Source organism: Carcharodon carcharias, chromosome 19 (assembly GCF_017639515.1).
Source record: "Carcharodon carcharias isolate sCarCar2 chromosome 19, sCarCar2.pri, whole genome shotgun sequence".
NCBI classification, from domain to species: Eukaryota; Metazoa; Chordata; class Chondrichthyes; order Lamniformes; family Lamnidae; genus Carcharodon; species Carcharodon carcharias.
In genome coordinates, this window is record NC_054485.1 from 68,703,300 (window position 1) to 68,723,189 (window position 19,890).

The following is a 19,890-nucleotide window of genomic DNA, read 5'->3' on the forward strand; positions in this document are numbered from 1 at the left end:
AGCCCGTTCCCCTCTCCCGGGACGTCCCAGTCCGCTACCTTCCCCCAGTCCGTACCCCTCTCCCAGTCCGTACCCCTCTCGCGGCCCATTCCCCTCTCCTGGGATGTCCCAATCTGTTCCCCTCCCCTAGTCCGTTCCCTTCCTCTGGTCCATTCCTCTCCCCCAGCCCAATTCCCTCTCCGGGTCCGTTCCCCTCTCCCAGCCCATTCCTCTCTCCCGGGACATCCCAGCCCTTTCCCCTTTCCCGGTCCATTCCCCTCTCCTGGTCCATTCACCTCCCCCAGCCCGTGCCCCACTCCCAGGACGTTCCGGCCCTTCCCCCTCTCCCGGTCCGTTCCTCTCTCCCAGGATGTCCCGGTCCATACCCCTCTCCCGGTCCGTTCCCCTCTCCCAGTCCTTTTCCCTCTCCCAGTCCTTTTCCCTCTCCCGGTCTGTTCCCCTCTCCCGGGAAGTTCCGGCCCGTTCCCCTGTCCCAGTCCATTCCCCTCCAAAAGTCCGTTCCCCTATCCCTGTCCACTCCCCTATCCCAGTCCATTCCCCGCTCCCAGCCCGTTATCGTCTCCCAGGACGTCCCAGTCCACTCCCTTCCCCCAGTCCGTACTCCTTTCCCAGTCCATTCCCCTCCCCCGGTCCGTTCCGCTCCTCGAGTCCAATCCCCTCTCCCGGTCCATTCCTCTCCCCCAGCCCAATTCCCTCTCCGGGTCCGTTCCCCTCTCCCAGCCCATTCCTCTCTCCCGGGACATCCCAGCCCTTTCCCCTTTCCCGGTCCATTCCCCGCTCCCAGCCCGTTATCGTCTCCCGGGACGTCCCAGTCCATTCCCCTCCCCCAGCCCGTGCCCCTCTCCCAGAACGTTCCGGCCCATCCCCCTCTCCCGCTCCGTTCCGCTCTCCCAGGACGGCCTGGCCTGGTCGCCTCTCCCGGCCCGTTCCCCTCTCCCAGTCCATTCCCTTCTTCCGGCCAGTTCCCCTCTCCCAGTCCTTTTCCCTCTCCCAGTCCGTTCCCCTCTCCCGGTCTGTTCCCCTCTCCCGGCCTGTTCCCCTCTCCCGGTCCGTTCCCCTCTCCCGGTCTGTTCCCCTCTCCCGGCCTGTTCCCCTCTCCCGGTCTGTTCCCCTCTCCCGGTCTGTTCCCCTCTCCCGGTCCATTCCCCTCCCCCAGCCCAATCCCCTCTCCCAGGACATCTGGGCCCGTTCGCCTCTCCCGGTCCATTCATCTCTCCCGGTCCGTTCCCCTCCCCCGGTCCGTTCCCGTCCCCCGGTCCATTCCCCTCTCCCGGTCCGCTCCCCTCTCCCGGTCCGCTCCCCTCTCCCGGTCCGCTCCCCTCTCCCGGTCCATTCCCCTCTCCCGGTCCGTTCCCCTCCCCCGGTCCGTTCCCGTCCCCCGGTCCATTCCCCTCTCCTGGTCCGCTCCCCTCTCCCGGTCCGCTCCCCTCTCCCGGTCCGCTCCCCTCTCCCGGTCCGCTCCCCTCTCCCGGTCCGCTCCCCTCTCCCGGTCCGTTCCCCTCCCCCGTTCTCTTCCCCTCTCCCAGCCCGATCCCCTCTCCCGGGACGTCCCAATCCGCTACCTTCCCCCAGTCCGTACCCCTCTCCCAGTCCGTACCCCTCTCATGGTCCATTCCCCTCTCCCGGTCCGTTCCCCTCTCGCGGCCCATTCCCTTCCTCTGGTCCATTCCTCTCCCCCAGCCCAGTTCCCTCTCCGGGTCCGTTCCCCTCTCCCAGCCCATTCACCTCCCCCAGCCCGTGCCCCACTCCCAGGACGTTCCGGCCCTTCCCCTCTCCCAGGATGGCCTGGCCTGGTCACCTCTGCTGGTCCATTCCCCTCTCCTGGCCCGTTCCCCTCTCCCGGTCTGTTCCCCTCTCCCGGCCCTTTTCCCTCTCCCGGTCCATTCCCCTCCCCCAGCCCGATCCCCTCTCCCAGGACGTCTGGGCCCGTTCGCCTCTCCCGGTCCATTCATCTCTCCCGGTCCGCTCCCCTCTCCCGGTCCATTCCCCTCCCCCATTCTCTTCCCCTCTCCCGGTCCGTTCCCCTCTCCCGGTCCGTTCCCCTCTCCCAGTCCGTTCCCCTCTCCCGGTCCGTTCCCCTCTTCCAGTCCGTTCCCCTCTCCCGGTCCGTTCCCCTCTTCCGGTCCATTCCCCTCTCCCGGTCTGTTCCCCTTTCCCAGGACATTCTGGCCCATTCCCCTCTCCCGGGAAGTTCCAGTCCATTCCCCTCTCCCGGTCTGTTCCCCTCTCCCAGGACGTTCTGGCCCATTCCCCTCTCCCGGGAAGTTCCGGTCCATTCCCTTCTCCCAGTCCATTCCCCTCCACCAGCCCGATCCCCTCTCCCGGGACGTCCCAATCCGCAACCTTCCCCCAGTCCGTACCCCTCTCATGGTCCATTCCCCTCTCCCGGTCCATTCCCTTCCTCTGGTCCATTCCTCTCCCCCAGCCCAGTTCCCTCTCCGGGTCCGTTCCCCTCTCCGAGCCCATTCCCCTCCCCCAGTCCGTTCCCCTCTCCCGGTCCCTCCCCTCTCCCGGTCCGTTCCGCTCTCCCAGTCTGTTCCCCTCTCCCGGGACGTCCCAATCCGCTCCATTCCCACAGTCCGTACCCCTCTCGCGGTCTGTTCCCCTCTCCCGGCCCATTCCCCTCCCCAAGCCCATTCCCCTCTCCCAGGACGTCTGGGCCCGTTCCCCTCTCCCAGTCCACTACCCTCTCCCGGGACATCCCAGCCCGTTCCCCTCTCCCAGTCCATTCATCTCTCCCGGGACATCCCAGCCCGTTCCCCTCTCCCGGTCCATTCCCCTCTCCCAGTCCGTTCCCCTCTCCCGGGACATCCCAGCCCGTTCCCCTCTCCCGGTCCATTCCCCTCTCCCAGTCCACTCCCCTCTCCCAGCCCGTTCCCCTATCCCAGCCCGTTCCCCTCTCCCAGCCCGTTCCCCTCTCCCGGGACGTCCCAGTCCGCTACCTTCCCCCAGTCCGTACCCCTCTCCTGGTCCGTTCCCCTCTCCCGGTCCGTTCCCCTCTCCTGGGATGTCCCAATCTGTTCCCCTCCCCTAGTCCGTTCCCTTCCTCTGGTCCATTCCTCTCCCCCAGTCCAATTCCCTCTCCGGGTCCGTTCCCCTCTCCCAGCCCATTCCTCTCTGCCGGGACATCCCAGCCCTTTCCCCTTTCCCGGTCCATTCCCCTCTCCTGGTCCATTCACCTCCCCCAGCCCGTGCCCCACTCCCAGGACGTTCCGGCCCTTCCCCCTCTCCCGGTCCGTTCCACTCTCCCAGGACGTCCCGGTCCATACCCCTCTCCCGGTCTGTTCCCCTCTCCCGGGAAGTTCCGGCCCGTTCCCCTGTCCCAGTCCATTCCCCTCCAAAAGTCCATTCCCCTCTCCCGGTCCGTTCCCCTCTCCTGGTTTGCTCCCCTCTCCCAGTCCATTCCCCTCTCCCGGTCCATTCCCCTCCCCCAGCTCGATCCCCTCTCCCAGGACGTTTGGGCCCGTTCCCCTCTCCCAAGACAGCCTGGCCTGGTCGCTTTTCCCGGTCCGTTCCCCTCTCCCAGTCTGTTCCCCCCTCCTGGGACGTCCCAGTCCGTTCCCCTCCCCCGGTCCGTTCCCCTCCCCCGGTCCGTTCCCCTCCCCCAGCCCGTAACCCACTCCCAGGACGTCTGGGCCCGTTCCCCTCTCCCGGTCCGTTCCCCTCTCCCGGTCTGTTCCCCTCTCCCGGGAAGTTCCGGCCCATTCCCCTCTCCCAGTCCATTCCTGTCTCCCAGCCCGATCCCCTCTACCGGGACGTCCCAGTCCGCTCTCTTCCCCCAGTCCGTTCCCCTCTCCCGGGACGTCTGGGTCCATTCCCCTCTCCCAGGACGTCCCAGCCCGTTCCCCTCTCCCGGTCCATTCCCCTCTCCCGGGATGTCTGGGTCCATTCCTCTCTCCCAGGACGTCTCGGTCCGTTCTCCTCTCCCAGGACATCTCGGTCCGTTCCCCTCTCCCGGTCTGTTCCCCTCTCCCAGAACGTCCCAGCACATTTCCCTCTTCCAGGATGTCCCATCCGAAGCTCTGGAGTCTGACCAAGGGTCTATCCTCAGTCCCCACCTATTTCTCATCCACACGCAGCCCCTGTGTAAAACCATCTGATGACCTGATGTCAGATTCACAGAGGGTCTCTTACAATCTGTCCCATTTTACCTCGAGTCAGAAAGAAATGCCCCTCACCACCAGACAAAACAGAAATCTAGTAGTAAAGGAATGGCAAGCAGACAGCTTCAAGAGGGAGAGAAATGATTTGAGGACCGGGCCATGGAGCGGAGCACCTTAGATCTACAATCTTAACTGGGGCAGGGTCTAAATGGAGGACAGGGGTGAGAAGATTCTCTGGTTACAACTGAAGAGATAAAAGTGGGCCAAGTGATAACAGCCCCACTCACTGGACAACAGAGAAGAGAGTTGGAGGAGGAGGATAGTGTGATCGGGCATGTCAAAGGCTGTAGAGAGGTTGCTTCTCTCTCCACAGGTGCCTGACCTGAATATTTAATTTTTTAATTTATTCTTTCATGGAATGTGTGCGTTGCCGACAAGGCCAGCTTTTGTTGCCCATTCCTAATCCCTTGAACTGGGCAGCTTGCTAGGTCTTTGCAGAGAGCAGTTAAGAGTCAACAATATTGCTGTGGGTCTGAAGTCACATGTAAGCCAGACCAGGTAAGGACAGCAGATTTCCTTTCCAAAAGGACATGTGTGAACCCAATAGGTTTTTATGACAACTGATGATAGTCTTAGTAATGGTGACCAAGAAACTATCTTTCAATTCCAGATTTATTGATTGAACCCATGTCCCCAGGGTCTCTGCATTACTAGTCCAATGATATTGCCACTACATCGCTGTCTCCCCAATACATAATCTGAATATATATCAGGATTCCTGCATTCACAGTATTTAATGTATTTGAAGAGCTGGTTGTGCGCACAAGGGTAGTGTAGATTATGGGTGAATTGAAGAGGATTTGAAAATAGCAGTTTGTGTTCATGGCTTCATATGGACAAATTATTTCAATTGGATACGTTAAGGAGAACCAAAGGTCATATTTACAAGTTGTGGAAGGGCAGAACTACAGACTCATCAATTGTTAAAAGTAGCAAAGCAGGTCAACAAGGCCATTTTTAAATACCACTGGGGTCCATTTTTTGAGGAATAGAGTTGAAAAGCAGAGAAGTTATGTTGAACTTGTATATAACTTTGGTTAGACCACACTTGGAGAGCTGTGCACAGTTCTGATTTCCAGACTGAAAAAGGACATAAAGGAACTGGAGAAGGTGCAAAAACCATTGATAAGGATGATCTTGAGAATTGAGAGATTGTAACTACCAGGGAAGAACTGAACAGGCTAGCACTCTTTTCCCTAGAAAAGAGAAGGCTAAGAGGCGACATAATAGAAATCTTTAAAATGATGAATTATAAAATTCTGAATTTGGGAGGTAAATGGAGAGAAGATGTTCCCACTTGTGTGGGGGAGTCCAAAACTTTGGCTCAGAAATATAAGGTGGTCAATAATAAATCCAATGAGGAATTCAGGAGAAACTTTTTCACCAAGAGAATGATTAGACTGTGGAACTTGCTACCAAAGGGAATGGTTGAGGCAAATAGTTTCGATGTATTTGATGGGAAGCCAGGTAAGTACATGAGGGAGAAAGGAATAGAGGAGCTGCTGATAGAGTGAAATAAAATAGGGAGGGAGAAAGCTCATGCGGAGCATAAGCACTGGTAGAAATCAAATGGGCCGAATGGTCTGTTTCTGTGCTTTAAAAACTAGAATGTAAAGGAGAAATCCTGGAAATGCTCAAAAGGTCATGCAGCAACTGTGGAGAAAAGCAGAGTGAACTTTTCAGTTCGAGATGACCTCTCATCAGAAACCAGGCTGGATGTTGGGCGGCTCTTCCTTTTGTCATTCCAGCAGCCAACACACCCCCTCCCTGAATCCCACAGTCTAGATATCTCTTAGTTTATTTCCTCAGAGTCACTGCCCCAAGTCACAGTGTTATGCTATGAGCAGAGCCAATCTCCGACTGCCAGCCAGACTCAATCGCCAAGCACTGACTCAATCTCCACTTCCACTCTATTTTTTGTTGCTCCCTACCATGCCCCTCTCCCTGTGCCCCCCTTTCCTCCCCATGCACCCTTAGAACATCCCCCATGCGCACCCTCGTCCTGTGCAGCCCCTTCCTTTTCCCATCTCCTTTGTGTTCCCCCCTCCCTCGTGCATATGCTGATCCGACCACTGCACGTTGTCGCTGCCTTGGATGCTGTGGGTCTTCCTCTTCTGATCTGCTGTCAAACACATCCGAGGCTACACATCCCACACTGATGTTGTCAGTTTGAAAGCCTCCGAGGATGAAGAATATTATTCCCACACTAGAAATCTCTGTCAAACGTTTACCAGGGGAACTGAGACAGCAGCTGCAATAAGTGAGGTTTTATTCAGATGGGACAATGACAAGTTTAAATCCCCACCTGATCTGCTGCTCAAAGTTGCCTCCATTTCACCAGTCAGTTTCCCAAACTTCAGGAAACTCATGTTACTCCAGAGATATTTGGATTGGCTGTGAGAGACGTCAATCAGAGAGCTCACCCACTCTGCCCATTCTCTCCTCTTCCTCTTCCACAACTGGTTCACTTCCTGTAGGGACTGAAAACCAAGTGAGGAGATGGTGAGTGAAGGAACAGAATTTATAATAATTACATCACATAATATCCACACTAATGTTCAGGCAGTCTGACTATCCTGTGGGGAATCAGGTGTGGAAATGCCCCTTATGCTGTGTGAGAAGATCCAGCTGAGACAGCTGTTTACTGGGTGCTTTGTGCTGAACTGTTTGACTGGAACTGTGTGTTGGATATTGAGTGTGTTTATTGGAAGCATTTCCTTTCTGATTTACAGGCTGAGTTTTGTTGCTGGGTCATTACTGAATATGAGAAGGTGAGGTGTAATTATCTGGGAGGTGCAGAGTGTCTGAGGATTCTTACTGATTTCCCATTGTTGAGTTCTGTGTGTGCGTGTGTTGGGAGCTGGTTATTATCCTGTGGACTGTGAATGGTCAGTTCTGTCTATGTGTTGGAATCTGAATGTTTTCTGTCTTTTCAAATCCCTTCAAGACATCCCGCCATCTGTGTAACCTCATCAGAAAGGAATAAAAACAAAAGACTTGCATTGATATAGAATCTTTCACAACCACCAGATGTCCCAAAGCTCTTTAGAGCCAATGGCAAACTCTTGAAGTGTTATCACTGTTGTAGGAAACATGGCAGCCAGTGTGCTCTGTAATCTCCTCAGATTCACAACTCTCCAAGATATCTGCACTCCTCTAAATCTAACCTCTAGTGTCCCCGATTTTAACCATTCCACCATTGGTGGCCATGCCTTCAGCTGCCTGGATCCAAAGCTCTGGAATTCCCTCTCTAAACCTCTCCATCTCCCGGCCTTTCTTTCCTCCTGTAAGACATTCTTTAATTCCACCTCTTTAACCAAGTTTCTGGTCATCTGTGCTAATATTACCTTCTCTGCCTCAGTGTTAAATATTGGGACATTGAACTATGTTAAAAGTGCTACGTAAATGCAAGTTGATGTTGAAAGTTGTAAGTTGTGTAAAAAGTCAGAAAGTGACCAGGCATTATTAAATACCAGGATTGTTGAAGTTTGCTGATTTTCCTCACATTATTGGACTTTGTAGTGATTTTTTTGTCATTGTTTGCTGCATCACTTCAGACCGCAGTTCAGACTCAACCATGTTGTGTGGGACTGGACATGGAGTCACATGTAGACCAAACCAGGCAGTTGTAGCGGGTTCCCTTCCCTGAAGCCAGTGCTGTGGCTGATAGTCTGCACATCCCAACTCCAGATAAAAACAAAAAACTGCGGATGCTGGAAATCCAAAACAAAAACATAATTACCTGGAAAAACTCAGCAGATCTGGCAGCATCGGCGGAGAAGAAAAGAGTTGACGTTTCGAGTCCTCATGACCCTTCAACAGAACTGAGTGAATATTAGAAGAGGGGTGAAATATAAGCTGGTTTAAGGTGGTTGGGGGGGGGGGGGTGCGGAGGGAAGTTGGGTGGGGGTGAGGTGTGGTGTGGTTGTAAGGACAAGCAAGCAGTGATAGGAGCAGATAATCAAAAGATGTCACAGACAAAGGAACAAAGAAGTGTTGAAGGTGGTGATATTACCTAAACAAATGTGCTAATTAAGAATGGATGGTAGGTCACTCAAGGTACAGCTCTAGTAGGGGTGGGGTGGAAAGACTAGCAGGGTATAAAAGATTTAAAAATAATGGAAATAGGTGGGAAAAGAAAAATCTATATAAATTATTGGAAAAAACAAAAGGAAGGGGGAAGAAACGGAAAGGGGCTGGGGATGGAGGAGGGAGTTCAAGATCTAAAGTTGTTGAATTCAATATTCAGTCCGGAAGGCTGTAAAGTGCCTAGTCGGAAGATGAGGTGCTGTTCCTCCAGTTTGCGTTGGGCTTCACTGGAACAATGCAGCAAGCCAAGGACAGACATCCCAACTTCAGCTGAGTGAGTGCAGTGTACCTAACTTCCCAGAATAAACCAGAACCCTTCAATCAGAAACACTGAAATAATATTTTCCTTAGCTTCTAGCACTTCCTGCCCAGCCTGTTTTCTTCAAATAATCTTGGAAAACAAGGGGAGAAATTTCAACACTTAACACTTCTTTTATATTAAACACATGCTCTAGGGGTGAACTGGTCTTCACCAGCATGACTCGAGTTCAGAGTGAATTGATAGCCCGTTTTACACTCTACCCGATTGTCTTTTCCATTGTCCTCACGGTGTCTGGGAAGATGGGGGGGCTGGGCGGAGGAAAGAAAGTAGCCAAGTTGTCTGCTCCTGGTCACTATCCAGTGTCCCTGCTGGAAACAGAGGGTGTGTGACAGTCAAGTGAGGAAAAAGAAAGGACTTTTATCTGATCCCCACACAGAAATAGCAGACAGGCACTCACTGTGGAACAGTCTCTAACTGAGGACTCAGCCCCTTCAGCAAAGGAGGAGAGGGAATTGGAGGAAATCATGTTTCCTTTTCCTGTTTTACAGAAGGATTGCACCGTACTACACCAGAGAATACAGAGAGGATAGACACCGCAGACAGATCCTGACCATCACCCAAGTAACAATTACACAACTGTGGGAAGACATCCAGACCCTTCACAGCATTGCTCAACACAGAAGGTTGGGCAGTGAAACCATCATCTGGAAATCGGTCGGGTCAGGGGAGCTTTGACATATTCATCAGATCTGAAACTGGTCAGTGGTGTGGAACCTTCCATCAGAACCAACCTTTCTGAAGGTTCGGCTGTTGGTGATCGGTCAGGGTGAGACTGGGAAGAAGTGTGAGTGGCTCCAAGTGTGGCGAGAGCTTCAATCGTTCATCGAGCCTCATGAACCATTGACTCATTCCTACAGGTGAGAGGCTGGTGAAGAGTGAGGAGGGCTCCACAGACTCTTAATATCTCCTAACACACAAGATGCTTCTGTAAGAACCACAATTAACAGAAGGATAGCTACATGGAAGAGAAGCCGTTCAAGTGTGAGATGTGTGATAAAGCTTTTGTGACATCTTTGAGCTTCATGAGACACCAGAAGATTCACATGAGGGAGAAACCCTTCAGGTGTGAGGTGTGTGAAGTGACTTACACCAATTCCTCCAATCTCCTGAGACACCAGAGGATCCATACGGGAGAGAAGTCCTTCAGGTGTGAGGTGTGCAACAAATCATTCTCACAGTCGTCGCACCTCCTCGACCACCAACGCATTCACACAGGGGACAAACCATTCAAATGCGAAGTGTGCAAAAAGGCATTCTCACGGTTATCAGATCTTCGTGTACACCAACGCATTCACACTGGGGAGAAACCATTTATGTGCGAGGTTTGTGATAAAGCATTTTCGGATTCATCGGCCCTCCGTGTCCACCGACGCATTCACACAGGGGAGAAACCATTCACATGTGAGGTGTGTGACAAATCATTCTCGCGGACAACGAGCCTTCGGGTACACCAACGCATCCACACAAGGGAGCAACTATTCCAGTGTGAGGTGTGCAGCAAATCATTCTCACAGTTATCGAAACTCTTGTTCCATCAGACAGTCCACACAGGGGAGACACCATACAAGTGTGAGGTATGTACCAAGGTCTTCAGGCAGTTATCAAAGCTCCTGGTCCATCTTAGGGTCCACACTGGGGAGAAAACATTCAAATGCGAGGAATGCGACAAAGCATTCTCACAGTCATCTAGCCTCCGCAGCCACCAACGTGTTCACACAGGAGAGAAACCGTTCACGTGCGAGGTGTGCGACAAATCATTCTCAATGTCATCGAGCCTCCGCAGCCATCAACATGTTCACACTGGCGAGAAACCATTCACATGTGAGGTGTGTGACAAATCATTCTCAGATTCATCGACTCTCAGGGGACATCGCCGCATCCACATAGGAGAAAAACCATTCACATGTGAAGTTTGTGGCAAATTATTCTCACGGTCAGCAGAGCTCTGTGTGCACCAACGCATCCACACAGGGGAGAGACCATTCATGTGTGAGGTGTGTGACAAAGCCTTCACGCAGTCATCAAAGCTGCTGGTCCATAGAAGGATTCACACAGGGGAGAAACCATTCATGTGTGCGGTGTGTGACAAATCATTCTCGCAGTCATCGAGCCTCCGCAGACACCAACGCATTCACACAGGGGTGAAACCATTCATGTATGAGGTGTGTAACAAATCATTCTTGAACCCTCCGTGTACACCAACGTATTCACAGGAAGTAACCGTTCAAGTGTGAGGAATGTGATCAAGGTTTTTGAAGCTACTGGTCCATCAGACAAGGCCACACAGGGGAGAAAGCATTGAAGATTGAGATGTACAACAAATCATTCTTACAGTTATCTAAACTCTTGTTCCATCAGATGATCCACAAGGGAGTAATCATTCAAGTGTGAGGTTTGTGATAAAGCTTTCTTGATGACTTTGATGTGAGATATTGATGTGAGTTCTGTAATAAAGCCTTTACACAGCTGTTGGACCTTCTGGAACAACAGCGAACCCACAGGGGAGCTACCTAGCCAAGTTTTTGCCCAATTTGTCCTCAGATTGTGACTCTCTACACAAGCTCACTGCAATGAGTGTTCAGTGATATCTGGGCATAGAATAAGGAGCAGCTTTCACTCACATCAAACAACTAGTGACAACAACACCAGTGCTGAGGTACGATGATGTCAATGATGAAGTCACCCTGCAGTGAGATGCCAGTGAAACAGGACTTGGAGCAACCCTCATGCAACAAGGACGACCAGTTGTGTTTGTATCCAGAGCATTAACACAAACCGAACGATGCTACACACAGATTGAGAAAGAGAGCCTGGGACTATTGTCTTTGCTTGTGAGAGAGAAAGTGATGGCAGAGTTTGACCATAAGCATCTTTCTCAAACTACTTCGATCTGCTTCAAAGTGTTTACAAATGAAGTTACTTCATTTGCAGAGATATCACTTGGAAATGAAGACCTGAATGCTTTAAAGATTATATGTGCAATGTATATGTAGGGACAGGCAAAATTAGAACAGACTAAGAACAAAGAACAAAAGCATTTTTTGTTCAGTGTGATCATTTTCTTTTTAGACTATTTATGTGGAGTAATTTGCAAACAAAAAGGGGGATATTTGGATAAATCCCTTTTTACACTGTTGCTTCCCAAATTAATGTGACCTTTGATGTCATCATATGTAAGTAAAGGTTTGAGGGCAGTAACCATTTTACACACCACATGGAACATTGTTTAAAATTCAAATGGCTCCAAATATGAACAATATGAGTTTCCTGAAGCTTGGGAAACTGACCGGTGAAACGGAGGCAACTTTGAGCAGCAGATCAGGTGGGATTTAAACTTGTCATTGTCCCATCTGAATAAAACCTCACTTATTGCAGCTGCTGTCTCAGTTCCCCTGGTAAATGTTTGACAGAGATTTCCAGTGTGGGAATAGTATTCTTCATCCTCGGAGACTTTCAAACTGACGACATCAGTGTGGGATGTGTAGCCTCGGATGTGTTTGACAGCAGATCAGAAGAGGAAGACCCACAGCATCCAAGGCAGCGATGGGGTGCAGTGGTGGGATCAACACATGTACAGGAGGGAGGGGCACAGGAGAGAGGGAGTAATTTTCTCCTAGCTCTTCCCTCTCTCTGTAGGTAGAATTAGATTTTAACTAAATCGGTCAGTTTTGATCAAAATAAATCCGTTAAAACCAAGAGTCTTTATTGAGTTCGCTGATTTTGAGTTTTAAACTCTCAATTTTTCAAACGCAGGTAGATTTCAGTTAAAGTATGTTAAACCTGTTGCAAGAAAGCCCATGAGGTGGAAACACCGATACGCTTAGGTATCTAGTCCGAATGAAAAGGGCTTTGTTCCAAATCAGATTAAATTTGGTAGAGTAAAGAAGCCATTGTTCTTCATGGGTGATGTGTTGCTGTCCTTTTGAACTGGGTGTCATCAACTTGAAGATGTAATTAAAAACCATTTAAATTAGCTCAGTGACAGTCAGGAGCAATGGCCTGGCCAGTCGTGGTCTGACAGTCACTGGGGTGAGAATCAGAAAAGAACAGAAATATGAAGTCTTGAAAAATCAAAAGGGTTGCAAGAGGAAGGCTGAGGCCTTAAGAAGGCACTAAAACACATTTCAATAAATGTGTCTCCAGGTATGACAGCTGAATTGCTCTGGTGCTGGATTAACAATCCAGAGGTTGAGAGCTCGAATCCAGCACGGGATGTTACATACATAGAATTACAGTGTAGAAACAGGCCATTCGGCCCAGTTAATCCATGCTGGTGTTTATGCTTCACATGACCCTCCTCTCACCCCTCTTCATCTCACCTATCAGCATATCCTTCTGTTCCTTTCTCCCTCATGGGCTTATCTAGCTTCCCCTTAAAGACATCTATGCTACTCCACTCAAGTGTAGTGTACTACAACCTTTGTTAATATTTGAAGTTTATTCAAAGTTCAATGTACTTTCTGTTTAATTCCCACCAACTTCAGACAAAGGGGGCTAGATTCAAGGACACATAACTGGGTTATGAGCCCTGCTCGATCTCCGAATGAAGGATTGATCCAACCAGAATTATTACCATCTACTTAATAGACTTTTTACAACTATTTCTTAAATAGATTGTAATTTCCTGGATATTATAAGGGGCAGGTGAAACTCCTCAATAAATGTTCTCCCCAACAAGATAACTGGAGTAGGGGCTCGTGATTCTTCAGTACAGAACTTGAAATGAGACAATTAAAGTTTTAAGCACACACACATTTATTCTAATAAGAAAACATGGAATTGTGATCGCTATATAAACAGTATAAATCCTGAGTATAACAGTTAGCTAGTACTTATTCTTTATGAGAATCCTAGGTTTAAACTTTTCTTGTTACAGATATAGCATTTCAAAAGAAAGTCAGGATATCCATCAAATATTAAAATAATATTACCTCAGTCCCTGTGTATGTGAGATTCACTTAGTTCAGAACAGGTCAGAAGTCAATCTATGAGAATCTAATGTATCTGAAAATTTTGAAAACGTTTGGGTTGAGAAATTTATCATGAATTTTGGGGTTGTATAATTAATGATTATGTAGAAAATGTTCATTGGATCAATAATAGACCCTCCCTCTAATTAATTTCCCATATTTGGTGAAAGGTTATTTTGAATTAATTTCTGAAAACTAGACTTTACGTAGTCATGTTGTTCAATGTTGCTTCACCAGGGTGCAGTGTCCAGCAAGTTAATAAGACTTGAGGCCGAGCATTCTTTTATCTGATTGTGGTTTTAATTATCGGGGGAGCATTGTATGTGTACGTACTAGTGTAAAGACAAGAACCATAGAATACCATTTTATAGGTATGTGTATTTCTTATCGGTGAATTCACATTGTTGTGAAGGGAGCTAACCTTGCTGGTTTGGCAAACAAGTTTAGACTCCTGTAAAAATATGTTTCACTGTGAGTTTACCCAAAGTAACTTTTAATCTCAAATTCCTGTATTAATTCTTATTCCTTCACACAACCACTCCGTGTTGTGAAACTGAATTTAACAAATGTTAGAATTTATGGAATAAAATCAAAATAACAACATGAAAACCTAAATGTTGTCCTTCAGGGAAGGGAAACTTACAACTGCCTGACCATAGGAGAGAGAGGGGGACACAGGAGAGAGAGGGGGTACAGGAGAGAGGGGGGCGCACAGGAGAGAGAGGGAGGGTTACACAGGAGAGAGAGAGAGAGTTACACAGGAGAGAGAGGGTTACACAGGAGAGAGAGGGGTACACAGGAGAGGGATACACAGAAGAGAGGGGTACACAGGAGGGGGCACACAGGAGAGAGAGGGGTACACAGGAGAGAGGGGGCACAGGAGAGAGTGGGGTACACAGGAGAGAGAGGATACAGGAAACAGTGTCATGCTGTGACTCGGAGTGACTGTGCTTGGAGTATAATCTGCACTTCAGGAGTGACCCTGTTACTGGGGGGGGAGTCTGTGATTCAGTGATTGATCCTGTGACTGGGAGAGTAACTTGGGGAGTGATCCCTCACCCGTCACCAGATCTCTCTGCCTGATGCCATGTCCCTTGCCTGACCCCTCGCTCTGCTCCTCACCTCTCGCTTAACCCTTGTCACTTTCCAGGATTTGGGAGGCAACTTTGGAAAGGAAAGGGAGATTGGAGATTGGACGATAGTTTGCAAGGACCAAGGGGTCAAGCGTTTTTTTGAGAAGAGGGGTGATAACAGCAGATTTAAAGGAGAGAGGGACAACATCTGAAGAGAGAGAATCGTGAACAATATCGGCTAACATGGGGACCAGGAGGGGAAGTTGGGTGATGAGCAGCTTAGTGAGAATAGGGTCGAGGGAATAGGAGATGGGTCTCATGGACAAGATGAGCTCAGAGAGGACATGAGTGGAGATAGGAGAGAAGCTAGAGAAAGATGTGAGTTCAGGGCTAGGGCAGGGAGAGCATTAATGGAAGTTTGTCCAGGTGGGCTAGTGGAAGGGAGGGAAGTGGCAGAGGCAGCTGATGGGATTGTTTCAATCTTATTTCCCTCAGCAAAGAGGTCAATAACCAGGGAGCAGAGATTTAAAGTAATTGATGGAAGGATTGGAGGGGAGTTGAGGAGTCATTTTTTCACCCAGAGGGTGGTGAGGGTCTGGAACTCACTGTCTGAAAGGGTGATAGAGGCGGAAACCCTCATAACATTTAAAAAACACTGTGATATGAACTTGAAGGAATACATTATGTATGTTGACACTGTCACATCAAACACTCACAGAGGAGGTGCCGCACGGGTTAGATACAGAGTCAAGCTCTGCCTATACCACCCTGGAGTGTCAGATTAACCCGGGTCACTCAAACATCCGGATCAGGATCAAGACTCACTTGCCTCAGTCATTCAGAAGCTCCTTTATTACTGACCTTAATGTCATCAGATGGTGTGTTTGAGAGCCAGACCCACACAAACAGGGGAAGAGACCTGTCATCTGGTGGTGGGAGGGAGCACTGCAGTGCTGCTGGCTTCATAATTAGGAGAGTCCTCCAGTCACAAGGGGACAACAGTGAATTCACCCTCAAAACATCACAAGTGGCCTCGAAAAAGCAACGACGAGAGCGAAAATTTCAAGGAAGGTTTAGGGTAAAATATAATTGGAGGAGCTGGAGCACGAGAGAGACAGAATCTGTGATTGGAGGAGCTGGAGTATGGGAGAGACAGATTCTGTGATTGGAGGAGCTGGAGCATGGGAGAGACAGAATCTGTGATTGGAGGAGCTGGAGCACGGGAGAGACAGAATCTGTGATTGAAACACGGGAGGGATAGACTCTGTGATTGGAGGAGCTGGAGCACGAAAGAGACAGATTCTGTGATTGGAGGAGCTGGAGCACAATGGAGACAGAATCTGTGCTAGGAAGAGCTGGAGCACGGGAGAGACAGAATCTGTGATAGGAAGAGCTGGAGCACGAGAGAGAGAGAATCTGTGATTGGAGAAGCTGGAGCATGGGAGAGACAGAATCTGTGATTGGAGGAGAAATAAAAGCAAAAAAAGAACACTTCCATGAGTTGAAGAGAGGGAGAGAGAAAGAGATGGAAACAATTCCCTTCAAAGCAGAACCTCAGAACTTGGGATCAATGGATAGTTGGCACTTTTCCCCCCTCCTGTTGTAATTGTTTTTTTTTTATTCTTTTTGAGTTGTGTGTTTTTTATTGAAAGGGGAGGGAGCTGTTTCTGTCAGCATCTGGAAAGGCTGTACTGAGGTGGGTTTTAAAAAATTTATTTATAAATAAACACTCTGCTCCCCACCCTTCCCCCAGTTACAACAGCTCCCCTTTTTCAATAGAAAAGAAAACAAGAAAATTGGGGTCTCAATCCCACAATTGGCAGATCCAGAGGAGAGAGGGAGGATTCTATGGTGGAGGATCCAGTGCAGGTAAAGCAGCTCTGGCTCCAACTGTGAGAGAGAGAAAATATGAGAGGGAGGGGGTAGAGAAAGAAAGAATGTGAGAGGGAGGGAGAGAGAGAGAATGTGAGAGGGAGGGAGAGAATGTGAGAGGAAGGGAGAGAGAGAGCAGCAATATGCAAGGGGTGGAAAGGGAATGTGAGAGATCGGGACAGAGAGAGAGAGGGAATGTAGGAGGGAGGAAGAGAGAGTGAGCCAGTGTGTTTGTGAGGTAGACAGCAGGAAGAGACAGTGTGTAAGGAGGTTGGGGGTCAGTGGGGACATTGTGGGGAGAAGGCCTCTCAGGGCCAGAGAGTGAGAGAGACAGACAGAGCCAACTCTTCTGATCTGCTGTCAAACACATCCAAGGCTACACATTCCACACTGGTGTCAGTTTGAAAGCCTCTGAGGATGAAGAATGCTAATCTCACAGTAGAAATCTCTGTCAAACGTTTTCCAGATGAACTGAGACAGCAGCTGCAATAAGTGAGGTTTTATTCAGATGGGACAATGACAAGTTTAAATCCCCACCTGATCTGCTGCTCAAAGTTGCCTCCGTTTCACCGGTCAGTTTCCCAAGTTTCAGGAAACTCATGTTACTCCAGAAATATTTGGATTGACTGTGAGAGACGTCAATCAGAGAGCTCACCCACTCTGCCCATTCTCTCCTCTTCCTCTTCCACAACTGGTTCACTTCCTGTAGGGACTGAAAACCAAGTGAGGAGATGGTGAGTGAAGGAACAGAATTTATAATAATTACATCACATAATATCCACACTAATGTTCAGGCAGCCTGACTATCCTGTGGGGAATCAGGTGTGTAAATGCCCCTTATGCTGTGTGAGAAGATCCAGCTGAGAGAGCTGTTTACTGGGTGCTTTGTGCTGAACTGTTTGACTGGAGCTGTGTGTTGGATATTGAGTGTGTTTATTGGAAGCATTTCCCTTCTGATTTACAGGCTGAGTTTTGTTGATGGGTCATGACTGAATATGAGAAGGTGAGGTGTAATTATCTGGGAGATGCAGAGTGTCTGAGGATTCTTACTGATTTCCTATTGTTGAGTTCTGGGTGTGTGTGTTGGGAGCTGGTTATTATCCTGTGGACTCTGAATGGTCAGTTCTGTCTGTGTGTTGGGATCTGGATGTTTCCTGTCCTTTCAAAGCTCTCCAAGACCTCCCACCACCACCCTCCGCCCACCCCATCTCTGTGACCTCCTCAGAAAAGGGAGAAATGAAAGACTTGCATTTATATAGAGCTTTTCATGACCACCGGATGTCCCAAAGCTCTTTACAGTCAATGAAGTACTTTTGAAGTGTGGTTACTGTTGTAATGTAGGGAACGTGGCAGCCAATCTGTGCACAGCAAGCTCCCACAAACAGCAATGTGATAATGACCAGATAATCTGCTTTTTAGTGAGGCTGATTGAGGGATTAATGTTGGTCAGGACACCAGGGATAACTGCCCTGTTCTTCTTCAAAATAGTGCCATGGGATCTTTTACACCCACCTTAGAGAGAGCAGAAGGGGCCTCGTTTGAGATCTCATCTGAAAGACGGCATCTCTGACAGTGTAGCTCTGCCACACTCCTTTAGTGCCGTGCTATTCTATGATTCTGTATGATTCTATGAAGAGTTCTCCATTACCATCCCTGGCTCTCACTGTCATTTCCCTGTGTTGGTCAGGAATAGGAACACTGTGCATAGGAAGAGGTGCATTCTCCACTCACTGGAGAAACCAGTGATGTCCTGCCTCAGCTCATCTGCTGCCAAAATCCTCATCCATATCTTTGGTGCCTCTAGACTCAACTATTCTAATGCTCTCCTGGCTGCTCTCACACCTTGCACTGTAATTTTGAGCTCCTCCAAAACTCTGCAGCCCATGTCCGAACTGACACCAAGACCCATTCACCAATCACCCCTGTGCTCACTGATCGACATTGGCTCCTGGTCAAGTAACACCTCAATTTTAAAATTCTCACCCTTGTTTTCAAATCTCCCCATGTGCTTGCCCCTCCCTATATCTGTGATCTCCATAGCATTCAGTTGCCATAACTGGCGACACGTTTATTGAAATATCTTTTAATGCCTTCTTTAAAGATTTTACCTGAAGGCCTCGGCCTTTCCCAAAAGCCTGGGCTTGGATTTGATAGTTTTGCCCAGTGCTGTGGCTGATAGCTGAATTTGGGATGTACAGTCTGAACGAATGCAGTGTATCTAATTTCCCAGGATAAACCAGAACCTTCAATCAGCTACACTGAAGCAATATTTTCCTTAGCTTCTAGTACTTCCTGCCCAGTGTGTTTTCTTCAAATAATTTTGAAAACATGGAGAGAAATTTCAAAATCTCCATTGAATTAGCATTTGTCTTGAGTGTTTTTATATCAAACACTACTCCCAGGGTAAAACTGGTTTTCACCAGCACAACACGAGCTCATTGTGAATTGATATCCTGTTTTACACTCTGCCTGACTGTCTTTTCCATTGTCCTCACGGGAAGATGGGGGGCTGGGCGGAGGAAAGAAAGTAGCCACATTGTCTGCTCCTGGTTACTATCCAGTGTCCCTGCTGGAAACAGAGGGTCTGTGACAGTCAAGGGAAGAAAAAGAAAGGACTTGCATCTGATCCCCCACCCAAGGGAATAGCAGACAGGCACTCACTGTGGAACAGTCTCTAACTCAGGAGTCCTTCAGCAAAGGAGAAGAGGGAGTTGGAGGAAATCCTGTTTCCTTTTCCTGTACAGAAGGATTGCACCGTACTACACCAGAGAATACAGAGAGGATAGACACCGCAGATAGATCCTGACCATCACCCAAGGAACAACTGCACAACTGTGGGAAGACATCCAGTTCCTTCACAGCATCGCTCAACACAGAGAAGGTTGGGCAGTGAAACCATCATCTGGAAATCGGTCGGGTCAGGGGAGCTTTGACATATCATCAGATCTGAAACTGGTCAGTGGTGTGGAATCTTCCATCAGAACCAACCTTTCTGAAGGTTGGGCTGTGGGCGATCAGTCAGGGTGAGGCTGGGAAAAAGTGTGAGTGGCTCCAGTTGTGGTGAGAGCTTTAATCATTCATCGAGCCTCATGAACCACTGACTCATTCCTACAGGTGAGAGGCTGTTCAAGTGTGAGGAGGGCTACAGAGGCTCATGCAACCTCCTAACATACAAGGTGCATTTGTTTACCAACTGTATCACAAGGGCAGCTACATGGCAGAAAAACCATTCAAGTGTGAGGTGTGTGATGAAACCTTTGGGAATTCTTCAACATTTATTTATCACCGATGCATTCATATTGAGGTGAAGCCATTCACATGCAAGGTGTGTGACAAATTATTCTCACAGTTACTGAACCTCCACGCATTAATACACTCACACATTGGAGAAGCCATTCATG

General features: G+C 49.1%; 1 protein-coding gene across 1 annotated transcript; it reads left to right on the top strand.

The window, feature by feature from the left end:
* Positions 1-9,349: 9,349 nt before the first annotated feature.
* On the top strand, positions 9,350-19,270 carry LOC121291629 (zinc finger protein 271-like). The gene is made up of 2 exons (XM_041213083.1): positions 9,350-11,896; positions 19,234-19,270. The coding sequence occupies exon 1, from the start codon at positions 9,534-9,536 to the stop codon at positions 10,806-10,808; it is 1,275 nt and encodes a 424-aa protein (XP_041069017.1). The 5' UTR covers positions 9,350-9,533; the 3' UTR covers positions 10,809-11,896; positions 19,234-19,270.
* Positions 19,271-19,890: the final 620 nt, after the last annotated feature.

What these genes read in the sequence shown, in the direction of transcription:
- LOC121291629 (XM_041213083.1), top strand. Translation starts at nt 9,534, where the DNA reads ATGGAAGAGAAGCCGTTCAAGTGTGAGATGTGTGATAAAGCTTTTGTG.